The sequence below is a fragment of the Erinaceus europaeus genome, chromosome 7, assembly GCF_950295315.1.
Source record: "Erinaceus europaeus chromosome 7, mEriEur2.1, whole genome shotgun sequence".
Lineage (NCBI taxonomy): Eukaryota > Metazoa > Chordata > Mammalia > Eulipotyphla > Erinaceidae > Erinaceus > Erinaceus europaeus.
In genome coordinates, this window is record NC_080168.1 from 106,816,991 (window position 1) to 106,834,284 (window position 17,294).

Sequence of the window (17,294 nt, forward strand, 5' to 3'; positions counted from 1 at the left end):
GGTGGCAGTCTCAGAGCACCGAGCCATGAAAACAGCAGCGCTGCAGCAGGTTTTCAGGCTAGCAGCCACCAGTCCCTTTCTCAACACACTCATGATCTCATCCTAGCCCTCAGCAGAAAGCCGGGGGTTAGATCAGATCTACATGCTGGGAAGTCTTCTGTGGGGAAGCAGAGCTTCCACCCATCCCTTCCAGCAGCCCTGTCCATAATGCTTCCTTAACCCCTTACCTTGCTTTAACCATGGGAAAGAGTCAGGACTTAATATTAATCCCCACTAAACCCCTTCTTTCCTTTCCCCCAGCCTACGAGAGGGTAAAGCTACCATGGTCACCTGTGCTAGGACCTGAGGATGGCATCTTTTGAGTTACCTGAGCCTGACTGTGAGACAGTCTAACTCTCATTGCCTTCCTGGTGTTCCTACTTTACCTCCTCATTCTGTTTCCTGCCTCTCATTTCTCCCTCCCTCTAGCCATCTTACATTCAGATACTTGAGTTAGCTCTCTAAAATACAGGTACTAATTCCGACAACTACAGGATTACATCTTTCACCAGAATGTACTTCAAACTCTTGACATCAACTATCTGTCTAATGTCTGACTGTCTAATAGATGGCCCGTTCCTTGAGGGCAGGGATCAGTTTTGTTGTATACTCAGTGCCTATAATAGGAACTGGCACATGGTAAATGTTTAATAAATGTTTGTTGAATAAATTACTAAGTACATCTTATTTCTTACTACTTCCCCTATATAGACCCTCTGCCTTAGTGCCTTGAATTATGTCATTTCCTTGAATATGACATATGTCTTTATGCAGTTCCCTCTGCTTAAAATACCCTCAACTTTAGGAGTCGGTAGTGCAGCGGGTTAAGCCACAAAGCTCAAGGACTGGTGTAAGGATCCTGGTTTGAGCCCCTGGCTCCCCACCTACAGGGGAGTCACTTCTCAGGAAGGGAAGCAGGTGTGCAGGTGTATATCTTTCTCTCCCCTTCTCTGTCTTCCCCTCCTCTCTCCATTTCTCTCTGTCCTATCTAACAACAATGACATCAATAACAACAATAATAACTACAGCAACAATATAAAAAAAAGGGCAACAAAAGGGAAAATAAATATATTTTAAAAAATAGCCTCAACTCAAAAAGCACTTCCTGGCTTTGACTTAGTGAAGCTCTGCATATTCATCTCCAGAACAAGCAGAGATCACAGACTTATCTGTAGTCATTACCCTTTACCAGAAAAGCCTGCATGTGCCGGCACACTCAGCCCATCCCCAAACTAGAATCTGTCCATGACCAGACATTTGAGCAGTCTTACCTGGGCATCGGGTAGTTTTTGATTTTTTAATTTTTATATTATCTTTATTTACTTATTGCATAGAGACAACCAGAAATTGAGAGGGAAGGTGGAGATAGAGAGGGAGAGAGACAGAGAGACACCTGCAACCCTGCTTTACCACTCATGAAGCTTTCCTCCTGCAGGTGGGGACTGGGAACTTGAACCCGGGTCCTTGCACGTTGTAATTTGTGAGTTCAACCAGGTGCACCACCTCACAGCCCCTTGGGTAGTTTACTAACTTTGAAGGAATGAGATAATTTTCTGCCAAGCATGCCTAAGTACACCTTACCCATTGAAGACCAGGAGAGCACAGGCATCTGGAACTCATTTCTCTTCCGAACTGCCAGTGGTTTGGAGAAAAGTCAGAAATTAGTAAGTAGAATCAACAACATAGCTCTCACCTGGGAAGGTACCTGCTTTGCCATATACATGACCCAGATTCAAGCCCTACCCCCCACCCTGCTGGGGGATGCTTGGGTGTAGTGATGTCTTTCTCTCTTCCTGTCTCTGTCTCCTTATCTATCTGAAAAAGTCATGAGGCCCTGGTGATGGAAGGAGGAAATAAATATATATTTGTAGCTAGCTTAGATTCTTGGCAGGACACTGTTTAAATGACCCTGAGATGTGTAGATAAATTAGCTTTTTGGCTTTCTCACTCAGGGCTAGCCTGAAGGTCAAAGTATGGTTTGAATTCAATAGCCACTTTCTTCCTGCCACTCAGGAGTGTCACCTTCTGGACCAGGTGTGGTGGTCATGCAGCTGAATGTTCCAAATGGACCCCAACCCCCTCAGAACCCATCCATGGTCCAGTGGAGTCACTGTAAATATTATAGCATGGATCAGCGGGGGCAGAAACCTGGAGATATGTACAATCCTGACAATAGCCCCCAGGTAAGTCCTGCAGCCCAGCTCTGTCTTGGGAAAAAAAAAAAAACTGGTTCTCCTTAATGAGGAATTTCTGCATTGATTAAGCAGTTTTTTCGTGTGTCTTTTCCTTGGGTACTTTTTGAGGAGAAACACAATAATCTTAAGGGAACATCTCTTGAAGAACCTAAGATCTAAGGGGGGGGGGAGATAGGACACATACTTGAAAATACTAAGAGGATATTTAAAGCTATATGTCAAAAATAAGATGATAAAATAATGCAAAGTAATTAGAAGCTAAGAGGGGAACTTGAAGGAGTAGCCTGACTTTGGCCAACTTCAGCAAAAGACATTTCCTCTGAGAATTGAATTTTAAGCCATGTGGAACTATCCAGAGGATAAAGTATGGTGTGCATATGATGTGTGCTTATGCACAACAGGTGCTGTAGTGTCTCTCCTTCTCTCTATTTCTATCTCTCTCTCTCGCTCTCTTTTTTTTTTTTACTGGAGTGTTGGGCTAGCGTGGGGGTGCCTCTTCTCAGGTGCGTACTCTCTGGATTGGAGAGAACTCAACCGGAGCCAGCCTGGGCTGCTACTCACTCAGCAACTTGAGGGAGATGACTCAGGAACCAAACACGTAGCGGAGAGGCAGTGCAGCTCTTTATTGATCAGAGAGCCAAGGCTTTTTAAGGGCAGACCCGGAAGTGGCAAGTTGGAAATGGAAATGGCTAGGAAAGGGGCAGAGAAAGGCAAAAGGGGCTGGAAAGGTAGGAACTTCCTTAGCTACTGTTGCGAGGGTTTTAACTGGTAGGATTAATAATAATACCCTGCAGGCAGGGAGGGTCTTGAGGGTAGAAAGAAGATAGATCAAAGGAATGGAATGGGTGGGGAATCTTTCAAGCAAAACAGTGATTATGTAGATAGGCCATAGTATCAGGAATGCAGGGTGGAGCAGGGGGAGCTGGCTTAATGTTTTAAGGAATGCCAGGCTCCTGGAGTCAGAAAAATGCAGGGTGCTTTGTGAGGCTCCTCACAATTTCCCGACATCTCCCCCTTTCTTTTTATCTAATGGCCATAGTATCAGGAATGTGGGGTGCTTTGTGAGGCAGGGAGCCTGATAAGACGGGGCAAACCTTTGGGGTTACTCCTGTCCCTCCTTGCTCAACCTCTCGTTAGAGAGAGAAACTGACAGGATAGACGCACTCCTCAGGTCAAGCCCTGCCAGGCTCTACCACATCCTCACAATTTCCCAACACCAGAGCACTGCTCATCTCTCTGGCTTATGGTACAGGGGATTGAACCTGGGACTTTGGAGCCTCAGGCATGAGAGTCTGTTTGCATAAATAACCATTGTGCTATCTACGCTCTCTATCTTAAATTTTAAAAGGAAAAATTGTCCACCAGGAGCAGTAGAATCACACAGGTGCAAAGCCCTGGTGTACCAAAATAAACAAACAAGCAAGCAAATGACATGTTTTTCTCTCTCCCATAGGCCAGCACACAGCTGAGCAACAGCCCCGTCACATCTCCTACCCAGTCTCCAGCACCCTCTCCTGTCACCAGCCTCAGCAATGTCTGCACAGGACTCAGTCCCCTTCCTGTCCTTACACAGTTCCCACGGCCTGGGGGTCCAGCACAGGGTAAGGGGTTAGATTTGGGCAGACTGCTATCAAGTCCACCCTTTACATTGCATACCCAAGTGGGGAGATTGAGATGGCAGCAAAGAACCAATATGGCTGATCATTCAACTCTGCTTTTGACTCTTCCTTTAATACACCTGGTTAGGCCAGGGACACCTCCCCTTTGTAGTACTGTCCATGGTTAACATACTACAGATTTCCTTTACTAAATACTTAGTATTCCCTACCAAGTAAGGTAGGTAACTGAACTGCGGAAAAGAAATTCACTCAGCTTTCTAATGAACCAAAGATGTAAACCATTATCAATGAATCTAGGGACTGAGAATACAGAAACTATCATTTTAGAAGAGGGACACTAGATTTAATTGTAAGACTTGGGTTCAAATTCCAGTTTCACCACTGACTAGCTTATGATGTTGAATATGTTCCTTGAGCTTGTAAAACAAATCTATAAACAAATCTGTAAAATGGGGTTAATTACAACAGACATGGGAGTAATTTTATCTACTTTCTGCCTTGCCTGTCACAAGTATGCAAAATGAGGTGAGAATATATCAATCAAGCATTGCTATAAATGCATTAGGTGTATTACATTCATCTAACCTCACAGCAACATCAACATGAATGAGTAGGAACCATAGCCAACATCCATTTCCAGTAGCAGAGGCAGGATCTGAACCAAGGTACTCTTGACTCCAGGTCTGTACTCTTAATGTACCACTGTATTGGTTTTTTTTTTTAATTAATTAATTTTTTAACCAGAATACTGCTCAGCTTTGGTTTATAATGATGCAGGGGATTAAACCTGGGACTTTGGAGTCTGTTTGTATAACCATTATGCTATCTACTCCTGCCACTGTATTGCTTTTTTTTATTATTATTATTCCCTTTGTTGCTCTTATTTCTTTTTATTGTTGTGGTTACAATTGTTGTCATTGTTGTTGGATAGGACAGAGAGAAATGGAGAGAGGAGGGGAAGACAGAGAGGGTGAGAGAAAGATAAGACACCTGCAGACCTGCTTCACCGCTTGTGAAGCGACTCCCCTGCAGGTGGGGAGCCAGGGGCTCGAACTGGGATCCTCACGCCGGCCCTTGCGCTTTGCGCCATGTGCACTTAACCCACTGCACTACTGCCTGGCTCCCCCTGTATTGCTTTTATATGAGTCATAAACTTGAGCCCTGGATTAGGGGTAGAGTCAGACAGGTGTGTGTGTGTGTGTGTGTGTGTATGTGTGTGTGTGTGTGTGTGTGTGTGTGTGTGTGTGTGTGTGTGTAAAACAAATTTATATAAAAGATATGAGACATTCTCAAAAGTCTGTAGGTTTTCTGTAGGGCTTTTCCTATAGTGGAGAGAGCCCTTCTTCAAGGTCACTGAGTCATGTTTCTTTGTGGTACAGCTGAGAACCAAGGAAAGAGACTCTTAAACATGATTGTTCCTATCATAGAAAAAGTAGAAATAGTATGCATTGTTGCTAGGTATCTCCAAAGCCCTCTAAAGTCTCACGAAAGTTACACCATGAAACTCAAATGCCTAGAAAACCATCTGCTTTTCTTCACTAGGTGATGGGCGCTACTCTCTCCTGGGCCAGCCATTACAGTACAATCTGTCCATCTGTCCTCCCTTGCTCCATGGCCAATCATCTTACACGGTGCACCAGGTAAAAATATCTACTATTAGCCTTAGGCCATCAGAGTTCCATTCTCATATGGACCCCTATCTCTGAGCTACCCGCCTTAATTAACTGCGTGGACAAAGGAAAAAACAAAGAGCAAGCTAGCTCACCTAGGAGGGTGCTTGCTTTGCCATGCACACAACCCAAGTTCAAGCCCTCAGCACACCACATGGGAGTAGATTAAAGCAGCACTTCAATGGCCCAGTAGAGCACTCTCTTTCCATCTGAAAGTCAACCCAGAGCAGTAACACCCTGCAATGATAAAAAAAAAAAAGAGAGAGAGAGAGAGAGAGAGAAAAGTACCACCCACCCCACACCTGTGCTCATTCCTTCCAGTGCCAAATGAGAAGGACTATTTCTCATTGATTGCTCTCTAGCAAATCTGACTGCCTAGTGGGAAAGGGTTAGTCATGATATATTTCAAATGTTGAAGGGACAGAGTGGATTGAAGCATGGAAACCGCAGCAAGAGACAAGCACTCAAATCTGCCTCCACTGACCTGGGGACTACAGATGTTGGTAAGTAGCAAGATGCTGATTTCCCAAGATAAGGTTTTACCCTTTCAGCCCCTGTATTAGCAGTTTTGGATGGGTGGGAATAGCTAGCTTGGGCTGGACAGTGAAAATGGGGCTTTTTTTTTCTTCCTACCAAGAGCAAGAAAAAGCTGGAGAAGTAAAGTATCTGTCTTCCTCACCAAGTCATCCCAGGTCCTGGAAAAATGGTGGTAAAAATTGAGAATAACAAAATGATGGGGATTGCTGAGCCATTTATTAATAGTCTTGTGAGGTGGTCCTGGTCCTCCTCCTACTTTTGGTAGTTCTAGACCCAGTTTAGAGATTATGGGGGGGGGGGGCTAACTCTTCTCCTGCAGGACTTCCATACTAGGAAAAGTAAAATTTTTCAGGATTTCCCCTATTTGGACCATTTTGTTAAGGAAAGGAAGGGAAACTGACTTTTCTAGATGATACAAAGTAATCGAGAATCTATTTGGGCCAGTTTCTGAGCCAAGGAACCTACTTCAAATTTGGCTGAAGACTTTGTGGAAGAACATTAGCAAAAGCGTACTTCATAGCACTGGCATCCTGAGAGAACTGGAGTATTAGGCCTCCAGGTCTTAAATCTGATATTCTGATTCTCCATCTCTTCTTATGTATCTCTCTAGCCTAGGAAAAGAGAAAATGTCCTTTGTTCCTTTTAGTTTCCCTAATCAGAGTCTGGATGGTGGGGAATTCATGTTGGTTTGGGGAGGAAAGAACAATTTATGTAGGAAAGGTAGGCTTTTGAGGACATTGTATACAGACTTGGTCAGCTGCTCTACTGGGCCACTATTCACTCCCTACTCTACACCTCTCACAACCTTGTCCTCTCTCCTCCCCTTCCAGTCCTGGGGCGGGTGCTGGAGGTGACAGATCTCCCTGAGGGCATCACCCGTACTGAGGCGGACAAACTCTTCACTCAGCTTGCCATGTCCGGCGCCAAGATCCAGTGGCTCAAGGAAGCTCAGGGGCTGCCTGGTGGGGGTGGGGGAGACAACGGTGGGACTGCTGAAAATGGCCGCCACGCGGACCTCGCTGCCTTGTACACCATCGTGGCTGTGTTCCCCAGCCCCCTGGCTGCCCAAAATGCCTCCCTTCGCCTCAACAACTCCGTGAGTCGCTTCAAACTTCGAGTGGCCAAAAAGAACTATGACCTGAGGATCCTGGAGAGAGCCAGTTCCCAATAAATGGAGGAGAGGAAGGGACCAGCACAGCTGGGGTAGGGCAGTGTGGAGGGAGTCAAGGGAACCTTTGAGACCATGGACAGAGGCAGAAAGTAAGGACAGACACTAAACTGGAGTCTAAGACAGAAATGAAGATGGAAACAGACACACTGCTACTGGACTCCTTACCTGCCATGGGTCCCCTCTTTCTCCCCACTCTGCTTACCTCTCCTTCCCATCCTCTACTATCATTTTTTAAATCTCTTCCCCTAATTACTTTCTTTCATATTTTTTGGTCAGGTAGAATTGGGAGGACCCTCACACTCTCCTATTCTCCTATTTCCTTACCATCCCAATCTCTTTTTCTTTTTTGGTCTTTATGAATATATTTATATGGACAGAATTAAGAAAAAAACAAAATTGATTTCCCCTTTCTCTCACTTCCTCCATCTTGTCTCCCTAAGCCTCCCGGAGTTAAAACTTGGGCCTCCCCACCCCCAAACACTTGTATATTGTTTGTTTAAGGTTTGTGCCACAGTAACAGACACAGTATTTAATTGCTCATAAAGATGTTTGCTGGGTATATTTACTGTAAATTTTATTTAATCTGATTTTTTTTTTGTTTGTTTGGGGGTTACTGGGAGGGAGGTTGATTTTTGTTTTTAAATATAAAAAAAAATCTGTCACTGGATATCAGTCCCTGTTTCTCTGTTATTGCCCTGGTGTGGGTGTGTGTTGGAGGGGTCTGATGTGGGTGGGGATGGCTTTCCCTACCATGTACACACATATCTTCCTGACACTGTTCCTTCCATCCCATTCTCTGCCTTGTACGAATTCTGATAGGTGGTTGGGTCTCTAGTGGTACCTTGGTTCTGGGCTCTCAAGTCTACCACTAACTATGACTCAATAAGCCTATCACTTGTCAACACTGTACCTCTGAGTTCTCATTAGTAAAATAAGAGACTTGGACTTACTAGGTGACTTCTAAGGATCCTTCCCCTTTGATAAATCTCTGATACTCATTTGGGGCACTGAGCTGGAGAGGGCTGAGCAAGGTCCAGAACTGTGTTGTGATGCTGTTCTCAAACTTGTTCATCTAATCAATCTTCTAAAAACTCCTCAGGCATAGAAGAATTGGGCCTTTAATCCTAAAGTCAAAGAATTGGGTTGCGTTGAAGCAGGTCTGCAGGTGTCTATCTTTATCTCCCCTTCTCTGTCTTCCCCTCCTCTCTCCATTTCTCTCTGTCCTATCCAACAACGAATTGCATCAACAAGGGCAATAATAATAGCCACAACGAAGCTACAACAAGGGCAACAAAAGCGGGAAAAAAAAAAAAAAAGAATTGGGTTGCACCGGCAGGAGCAGAAGTGAATGTTTCTTACAATAAAAGTCACACCAGTGAGCCTGCAGTGTCAATATGCTGTATTCCCCAAAGGGGTTCAGCAGTCCCCCTCCTGTGCACTGAAGAAGAGTAAGAACAGAAGTCACCACCTGCAAGATGGAGCTTTTCAGACCAGAGCCATTTAAGAGCCTTTTGACCCAGAATCATCTAGCTGCTTCTATTCAGTCACATTCACACCTTAAAGAGAAGGGGGAGGGAGTCGGGCGGTAGCACAGTGGGTTAAGTGCATGTGGTGCTAAGCAAGGACAGCGGAAGGATCCCAGTTCGAGACCGCCTCCCCCCTGGCTCCCCACCTGCAAGGTATTCACTTCACAAGCGGTGAAGCAGGTCTGCAGGTGTCTATCTTTCTTTCCCCCTCTCTGTCTTCCTCTCCTCTCTCCATTTCTCTCTGTCCTATCCAACAACAACGACATCAACAATAACTACAACAAGGGCAACAAAAGGGAATAAATAAATAATTAAAACAAAAAAAGAGAAGGGGGAAAGCGTTGTGGGTGGAAATGACAAAGCTCATTGCTCTGGGAATTCCTTGAGTCTAGGTAGCTGTGTCTCTAGTTAGGCTTGTCTGACTCAACCTTCAACATAATCCTTTTATTTCTTACAGATACAAGAGGTAAATTGACACTACATACCACCTCCAAATTGTTCTCTGAGATGAGATTATCTCTTCTTTCAGCCACTCCACAGCCCAGAGTAGGGGGCTGTGTCCCCATGAGCCAAGAATGCCAGAAATCTCATTGCACCATCAGTTCATATACCAGGGCTTCAGAGGAGAGACATGGGATCAGAGAATCAAAGTGATTCAGGATGTATGAGGCTTGACCATTCTACACCCAAGGAGTTGCAGTTCCCATAGGAAGAGGGACATTGCTTACAGATGATTAAAAACACCTCTGTGAAGTGAAAGAAGACAGCTGTTGTCTTCTCTCCAATGTTAACGAAGCCATCTCTACCTGATCATTATCCCTTTAGTCCCCCAGAGCCCCTTGATGGGAAATCCCAACCTGGCTTTTGAGCAGCTTATGGCCCCCTTCGCCCTGAGGATAAGATTTTTGAAAAATAGGGGGAGAGGTGGGGGATGGCAACTGGAGGGAGCAAAGCAGTTCTGCATGTCTTCGTTCTTAGGATATCCCTCGGTGAGCCACAGGTGAGAAAGCAACCTAGTCCAACTTGGAGGTGAGGTTTGAGAAGAGATTGACGCTCTGAGATACAGAAACACTTGGCCATAAGAACACAGTTGCTGAAAGGTCAAAGGTTAATTTCCAGAGGGCCTAAGGGAGGATAGAACTGAGAAGGTATTTGAGCCTGGGGAAAGGGAATGAGGAAAGCTACTTACACTTTTCCTGCAGTCTTATACAATCACCCAAATGAGTGTGGCTAGCATGAACCGACACTGCCCTTGAATTTAGTCAGCTTGCCATAGATGAAAAGCCAGCTACAGCTGTGGAGGAGGGAGGAGTTAGGGTCCAAGCCTGCTCAGACCTACCGTGTCCAATTTCTCAGTGTCAGCTGTTTGTCAGCTGTCCACTTTCCTCTAGCCCTGTCATTTCATCTCTGACACCAAGGCAAGAGGCTAGGAGGTCTACAAATACCGTCTGAGTAGCCAGTGTGAGTACAGCGGGAACTGGGGGTGGGTGGCTTAGCCCCCAAGGAAGAGAACCAGTTCCCAGCACCAACCACCACCAAGACCTCAGAGACTATTTCCTCCCTCCACAGACTGTGGACTAACTTAGGGAATTCCAAACGTAAGTTGTCTGTTTATCCTTTGTCCATTTCCAGAACTGTTCACCCCAACTTTCCCAGTTCTGTCTATTCAGCTTCTTCATTTCTTTCCTTGTGTGTGAATAGTTGTGATTTCAGGAGTGAAATTGCTCTTCTATGCTAGCACTGGAGGACAGGGTGGGGGTGGGGTCAAGGGAACTCATTAGTAAAGGGAGGAAAGGCTCATATTACTCTGAAAACTTAAAATAGCTGAGGCCTGAGGCAGGCTTGGAAGTAGGCACTGCCTCACACACACACACACACACCCCCCAGGATTCAAGAAAGAAGTTAAGGAGAACAAATATCCCCAACCCTTTTCCCCATGCACACACTCACACACCTCTTGGAGAAAGGGGATCTGAGAAGATGTGTATCACTTCTCAATTGCCCACAGATTCCCAAGAGAAGCAAACCATCTGTAGGAAACCCCTAAACCTCATAGTCTCCAGCAGAGGACTGTGTTGGAACCATAAAGTTGGGGGTTCCTCCTGAGGGTGAATGGATCAGTGTTGGTCTGAGAAACTGTGGTAGTTCATTAGTCTATTGGACTTTTCTCTGGACCTCTGTAGAGTTTTTTTGTTCACATCCCTGTAAAAGGGTCTCTGTTTAAGTTTCTTCCAAGGACCACCCTAGTCCAAGGGGCAGGAATAAGGGAGGGAAGAATGGCAGTCAGGGATTAGATTTCATAGTGGGGTCCAACCTCTTGCAGGATGACAGAAAAGGAGGTGCTGGAGTCCCCTAAGCCCTCCTTCCCAGCAGAGACTCGACAAAGTGGGGTGAGTCTGGACCTCTGACCACTGGGTATGGGGATCTGGGAAGTCATTATAGCCCATGAGGAAAAATGTTTGGACTGACTGCATTTGTATGTGACTCATTTCTAGTTAGAGTGCTAGCCAGCACCTACGGCACCCAGTATCCCCTAATCCCAGAGTGTGTCCTTAACCCCAGGCCAGAGTATGTCCAGTTAGCTATAGCCTCATCTACTCAAGTGAGCATGACAATTCTTTTAACACTGAGTTTCCTTCACTCCCTCCCTCAGCTCCAGCTGCTGAAGCAGTTATTCAGGAAAGAGTCTCCAGAGACAAAGGAGATGGAGCTCCCCCCAGAGCCCCAGGCCAATGGGGAGGCTGTGGGAGCTGGGGGTGGGCCCATCTACTACATCTATGAGGAAGAGGAGGAAGAGGAGGAGGAAGAGGAGGAGCCACCCCCAGAACCTCCTAAGCTTGTCAATGATAAGCCCCACAAATTCAAAGATCATTTCTTCAAGAAGCCAAAGTTCTGTGATGTCTGTGCCCGGATGATTGTGCGTGAGTTTTGAGGGGACAGTGTAATGTCAAAGGCAGAGAATGGAGCAAAGGGTTTGGGGGGTGGAGGGAATGAGTGTTTGGATAGCAGACAGGCTGCAACAAAATCAGACTTTTAAGAAAATGTTGTTAAGAGATTGAATGTGTCAGGTCTCAGAACCTAAGAACTAGTGTAGAAACAGACGTGCAAAGGGCAAGGGAAATTGGAAACCTCACCCAGTGTTCTTCCCCTCTCCCAAGTCAACAACAAATTTGGGCTTCGCTGTAAGAACTGCAAAACTAACATCCATGAGCACTGTCGGTCCTACGTGGAGATGCAGAGATGCTTCGGCAAGATCGTGAGTGGGCCCTGGGGAGCAAGAGGAAGGGAGAGAGGGAGGGAGGGGGCATGTTGTAAGCTACCTGCCCTTGCCAGTTCCTCCTCAAGTCAACCCACATTTACCTGCTTCTTTCTTTTTCACCCTATCTTTAATGCTAAGATAAAGGGGTTCTGGGCCCTACCTTGCTATCTCTAATGCTTCCTCCCATCCCACCCTACAGCCCCCTGGCTTCCGTCGAGCCTATAGCTCCCCTCTCTACAGCAACCAGCAGTACGCTTGTAAGTGCCCACATGGGACCTGAGGAAAGGGGCAGGCACCACCTCTAGATTCTGAAATGCATGGTTCTCTCACAACCTAATAACATTAGCCATCCTGGATGCATTATTTATTCTCTTGTTTTATAATGGAGAGAAATAAGATTTAGCTAGTTACTCCACACAGCTATCAAGAGACAGCCAAGACCTTCATTTACCTAACTTTAAGTTGTATGCTTTCATTTGCAAAGACACTTCTAAGCTAAAAGGCAGAGTCTAGATTGTTCTCTTTGTTACAGGGTAAGGCCAGACCAAGAGTTGTAGGCATCCTGGGCAGATTCATGGTATGGTGACCTTTAAAAACATATTCGTTGACACTTTGCCTGATACTTACTTGGCAGAGAGATTAACCACTGAGAAGACATAGAAAGTCACTAGCAGTGTCACCTCAGCTTGCATATGCCACTCAGCAAAACAATGGAAGGAAAACTGATTCTGAGCATTCCCCAACTCTTGAGCAACTTGCTAACAAAGCTCATATAATGCTCTTCCTGGAAGGAGTGCTAGTCAATGTCTTCTCTGTCATATTCCATTTCCATTGATGTTTTTTAAGTTAATGATTTATGTATGCACAGCTGGCCCTCCACCCTCCTCCTACACACTCCTGCACAACCATAGGTATCTAGCTACTCAGTTCTACATCTCCCTTACATCTCCTTACATAGGTCTCTCCATCCTCCAACCCTTTCTCTGCCTCTCCAGTAATGTCTTGTTTTTCTCCCATCCACACTAGCTGCTGCCAATCGCAATGACCCTGTGTTTGAAACCCTGCGTACTGGGGTGATCATGGCAAACAAGGAACGGAAGAAGGGACAGGAAGATAAGAAAAATGTGAGCAACATGCATTGCTACTTGATGTCCCTCCCAGAGACCTTACAGGTCATGTCTCCTCTCTGACAAAGCTGACAGTAGCTGAAGACCCTTTTCCCCTACAACTGCACACATCCTAAAATTTTTTGCATAAAATTTTAGAGGGCATCAGGTTAAGAACTCCTGTCACACAGCATGTTTTCTCCAAGTACCTGTTAAATTAAGTACCAGACCCAATTGAAGGCTAGGCCTTAGGCCCCTGGTGTTGCCTTGGCAACAGAGGGAAAAGCTATCTGTGCTTTTGGATTTGGGGAAGAGAACTTGTCATGCCAAGTAATCAGAGAATTCCAGAACTGTGCAAGTTTCTATGAACATCATCTAATCTGACCCTTTTATACATGAGGAACCTGAAGCACAAAGCAAATGGCCAAAAGTTACTTCATCTTTATTTTGTAATAGAGTTACTGGACTGCCAGTGCCATAGACTTACATTCACTTGGACAAATAATCTGCTACATATCTTTGTATCTTTATTGATAACAGGACAGACTAACATGAGTAGTAAAATTGTTAAGTGGATCCCTAAAATCGGTTGAATGACAGTACCTGGTCCTTTAGGAAGTGTCCAGCTAGAGTGGGAATTCAGTCATTTTTACATGATATGGTCCTTGTTCCTCACATATGGACATTTTTCTCACAGATACAAATGAAGATATAAATGCTATATCCATTAAGTTTGTGAGAAACTTAGGAAAAAATATACACTAAATAATGTAGTCAAGGAGCTTATAGGTTAGAAGAAGGGCCCAAAACAAATAATTTGAAATAAAAAAAAAAGAGGGAGAGCAGGGTTAGATAGCAGAATGGTTATGCAAAGAGACTCTCATGCCTAAGGCTCCAAAGTTTCAGGTTCAGTCCCCTGCACCACCATAAGCCAGAGCTGGGCAGTGCTTCTGTAAAATACTGATGATGATGATGATGATGATGATGATGATGATGATGATGATGACAGAGGAGAAGGGCTGGGGTTGGACTAGAACCTCATACATGTAAAACATGCATTCTTCTTCAGATCTGTGTCTCTAAACCTACAATGTTCAATCCTTTAAGAAAAATGTACATATCTGTTCTTGGATTTAAAAAATAAAACCTGGGGCCAGGTGGTAGTGCACCTCGTTGAGCGCGCATATTACAATGTGCAAGGACCTAGGTTCAAGCCCCCAGCCCCCACTTGCAGAGGGAAAGCTTCATGAGTGGTGAAGCAGGGCTACAGGTGTCTCTCTGTCTTTCACCCTCTCTTAACTCCCCATTCCCTCTTGATTTCTGTCTGTCTGTCTCTATCCAATAAATAAAGGTAATTTAAAAATTATAAAAATAAATAAATAAATAAAACCTAAGACCAGGGAGCTAATGCAGCAATAATGCACCCTACTTGCGTGTAAGAGGTCCCAGGTTCAATCCCTGGCACCATCAACAGCCAGAATTGACACTCAGTATTAAAAAAAAAAAAACCAAAACCAAAAATCTGGCTTCAAAGTAGTTGACATGGAAGTTGAGTAAATATGGAGGTTGGGTTAGGGATTTCTGTGCAGTGAACTATGATTTAAAAGACATTAGCTTGTAAAACATTAATCCCCACATAAATAAATAAATAAATAAATAAAAGCCATTAGCATCTGGCTACTTGCAGAAAGGCACTAGTATATTCTGGTTCTTTTCTCTTGAGGGAATTGTAAAATGCTGCCCATTTTCCTCTTATACACTGGAGTATCATTTTTGTTGTCACTAGGGCTTCACTCCTCCAGGCTGACTTTTTCAGATAGAAAGTGGGTGGGGGTTAGGAGATGGCTCACCTGTTACAGCACATGCTTCACCATGTGTGAGGACCTGGGTTTGAGCCACCACCACCACTTGGGAACACTACCACTTGAGAAGTAGTACTTTGGGGCTGGGTGGTGGTGTACCTGAGCGTACATGTTACAGTGCTCAAGAACCCAGGTTTATTTTCAAAAGTAGACACTATAATAAAGGGCCTGGAATTAGGATAGTAGGAGTGATTTAAAGAGATGGAGAATGATTAGAGAAGATAAGAAGGACATGCCAGCTGTCCTTAGGGACTTAGTCTGTATTGCTCCAGAAGGCAAATCAGGACCAATAAATTAAAAATTACAGGAAGAGTGAAACAGGTTTCATAAAATAGGGAACTGCTCTTAAACCAGATGGCTCTTTGCAAAGTGGTGAAGTACAGGTCATTAGCTGCATTTCAAAGGAATTCCCTGCATTCTCAAGTGGTTTGACTAGGTATTTCCTCCAAGGATCCTTTCAACTCTGAGGTCCTGTCATTCTGTAGTTCTCTGAACTACCTGGAGAGGCAGGGTAAGCATGGCTTCCAAAGACAGCATCTTCCTAACTGTAGTGCCTCTTCAGCCTCTAGCAGCCATGATGGAAGAGGAGCCAGAGTCTTCCAGACCAGAGGAAGGCAAGCCCCAGCATGGTGAGTGTCGCTCATTTCTATCCATAGTGATGGGACAGGCTCAGGGCTTCAGCTGTGGCACAGGGAGGGAGGGTCAGAGGACATGCCAGATTTGGAGATAGCAGAGATCCTTCCACTGAAGGATTACAGAATAAGGACTGCCCTCCAGAAGACTGAGGGAGTTTGTTGGTGCTTCCCAACCCAGGAAACCCTGAAGGAGATAAGAAGGCTGAAAAGAAGACACCTGATGACAAAGTGAGAATCCTTCCTTCCTGCAGACCCCAGTCCTTTCCCCAACCTAGGTCTGATACCACCCCAGCCTTAGAGGAAGCTAGGGTTTATTGTGTGGGTTCCCCTCATTCTTAATCTGCCTTCTCCACCAGCACACACACACACATACACACACACACACACACACACACACACACACACCACACACGTCAACTTCTTTTAATTCAGGGACTTGGAAAACAGTTGGGAGGCAGTGTGTCTTAAGAATGGCCCTGCCTGGGATTCCTTCCCTTCAACTCTTGCTCAGCAGTGAAGCCCTGAAACTCATCAGCCTTCTTTATCCTCAGCACAAACATCCTGGCTTCCAGCAGTCTCATTACTTTGTGGCTCTCTATCGCTTCAAAGCCCTGGAGAAGGATGATCTGGATTTCCCGTGAGAGGCTTTATGAGTGGTGTGGGGTTGTGCTGGGAATGGAAAGAGGAGAACCCAACTCCCCATGGGAAAGGAAATGGGGCTTGGGGGGAGATCTGGCTGTATTACAGTCTACTAGGGCTAGTCCTGGGCACAGCCGTGATAGAAATCTCCAAGACCTCTCCCTTCCTCTCCCAGACCTGGAGAGAAGATCACAGTCATTGATGACTCCAATGAAGAATGGTGGCGGGTAAGAGAAATGGCTGAGGCTTGGGTGGGACACAGATTAAATATAGAACCTGATATTGAGACTGATTCTCCCCTACCATCTCCTCTAGGGGAAAATAGGGGAGAAGGTCGGATTTTTCCCTCCAAATTTCATCATTCGAGTCCGTGCTGGAGAGCGTGTGCACCGCGTAACAAGATCCTTCGTGGGGAACCGAGAGATAGGGCAGATCACTCTCAAGAAGGATCAGGTAGTTCTGTTGTCCCAGTCCACCCTCTAGCCCCAGGCTCACCTAGGAACCACACTCCCTGCAGACCTGGCATTAAGCCAAAATGGAACTAGGATGAGCCTTCCGAACTCTGGGCTCCCCCATTCTCTCCTTTTACCCTTTCCTCCTGAACCCTTTAACCCTGTAGATTGTGGTGCAGAAAGGAGATGAAGCTGGCGGCTACGTCAAGGTCTACACTGGTCGCAAGGTGGGACTTTTCCCCGCTGACTTCCTGGAGGAGATCTAGGCGAGGCTGGACACACCCAAGCCCCCTCACGGGCAGGCCCAGTGGAGGCTGGGGAGCAAAGGGACAGAAGCATCTATTCTGCTGGGTGGGATAGTAGTGGGACGGTTCACCAGAACGAGATGCGGCTTCTGCGAAGGGACTGGTTCCCTTCCCCTGCCGCAGCCGGGTGCCCAGAGTAGCCCTCACTCACCCTCGCCCTCCACCCCTCAGGCCCAGCCTTGGAGCACTGGAAAAAGAGTCCTCTGGGAGGTTGGGGGGCAGGCAGCGGGAGGGGGCTGTTGGAGATTTATTAAAGTTTCAACAAAAGTTATAAAAGTT

At 45.6% G+C, this 17,294-nt stretch overlaps 2 protein-coding genes and 1 long non-coding RNA gene across 54 annotated transcripts in view; 2 read left to right on the forward strand and 1 right to left on the reverse strand.

The window, feature by feature from the left end:
* The window catches only part of R3HDM2 (R3H domain containing 2), a 165,870-nt gene extending 157,972 nt beyond the window's left edge, over positions 1-7,898 (forward strand). For 28 of the 46 annotated variants that reach the window (XM_060195095.1, XM_060195064.1, XM_060195066.1 and 25 more), the window contains 6 exons: positions 2,053-2,222; positions 3,688-3,835; positions 5,396-5,493; positions 5,942-6,026; positions 6,161-6,232; positions 6,891-7,898. In XM_060195095.1, coding sequence (XP_060051078.1) covers positions 2,053-2,222; positions 3,688-3,835; positions 5,396-5,493; positions 5,942-6,026; positions 6,161-6,232; positions 6,891-7,231 — 914 coding nt within the window. In that variant the 3' untranslated portion in view covers positions 7,232-7,898. The remainder of the gene's footprint in view (positions 1-2,052; positions 2,223-3,687; positions 3,836-5,395; positions 5,494-5,941; positions 6,027-6,160; positions 6,233-6,890) is intronic. The other 18 variants (XM_060195086.1, XM_060195098.1, XM_060195094.1 and 15 more) reach the window with 4 other exon arrangements.
* A 249-nt stretch (positions 7,899-8,147) lies between these two features.
* On the reverse strand, positions 8,148-10,074 carry LOC132539484 (uncharacterized). 2 transcript variants are annotated; one of them, XR_009550804.1, is made up of 3 exons: positions 9,947-10,066; positions 9,243-9,373; positions 8,148-8,355 (listed from the first exon to the last, which is right to left on the reverse strand). It is a non-coding gene; the product is annotated as an uncharacterized LOC132539484 (long non-coding RNA). The 2 variants fall into 2 exon arrangements; XR_009550805.1 differs by lacking the exon at positions 8,148-8,355 and adding an exon at positions 8,539-8,659 and having other exon boundaries at positions 9,234-9,373; positions 9,947-10,074.
* A 53-nt stretch (positions 10,075-10,127) lies between these two features.
* On the forward strand, positions 10,128-17,294 carry STAC3 (SH3 and cysteine rich domain 3). Of its 6 annotated transcripts, XM_060195111.1 has the most exons (13): positions 10,128-10,218; positions 10,327-10,355; positions 11,081-11,147; positions 11,411-11,678; positions 11,916-12,013; positions 12,216-12,273; positions 13,043-13,140; positions 15,547-15,613; positions 15,798-15,847; positions 16,171-16,256; positions 16,434-16,485; positions 16,574-16,711; positions 16,878-17,294. In XM_060195111.1, exons 3-13 carry the CDS (start codon positions 11,082-11,084, stop codon positions 16,974-16,976), a joined length of 1,080 nt encoding a protein of 359 aa, XP_060051094.1. In that variant the 5' UTR covers positions 10,128-10,218; positions 10,327-10,355; position 11,081; the 3' UTR covers positions 16,977-17,294. The 6 variants fall into 6 exon arrangements, with proteins under 6 accessions (XP_060051094.1, XP_060051097.1, XP_060051095.1 ...); XM_060195114.1 differs by lacking the exon at positions 11,081-11,147 and having other exon boundaries at positions 10,135-10,218; XM_060195112.1 differs by lacking the exon at positions 10,327-10,355 and having other exon boundaries at positions 10,135-10,218.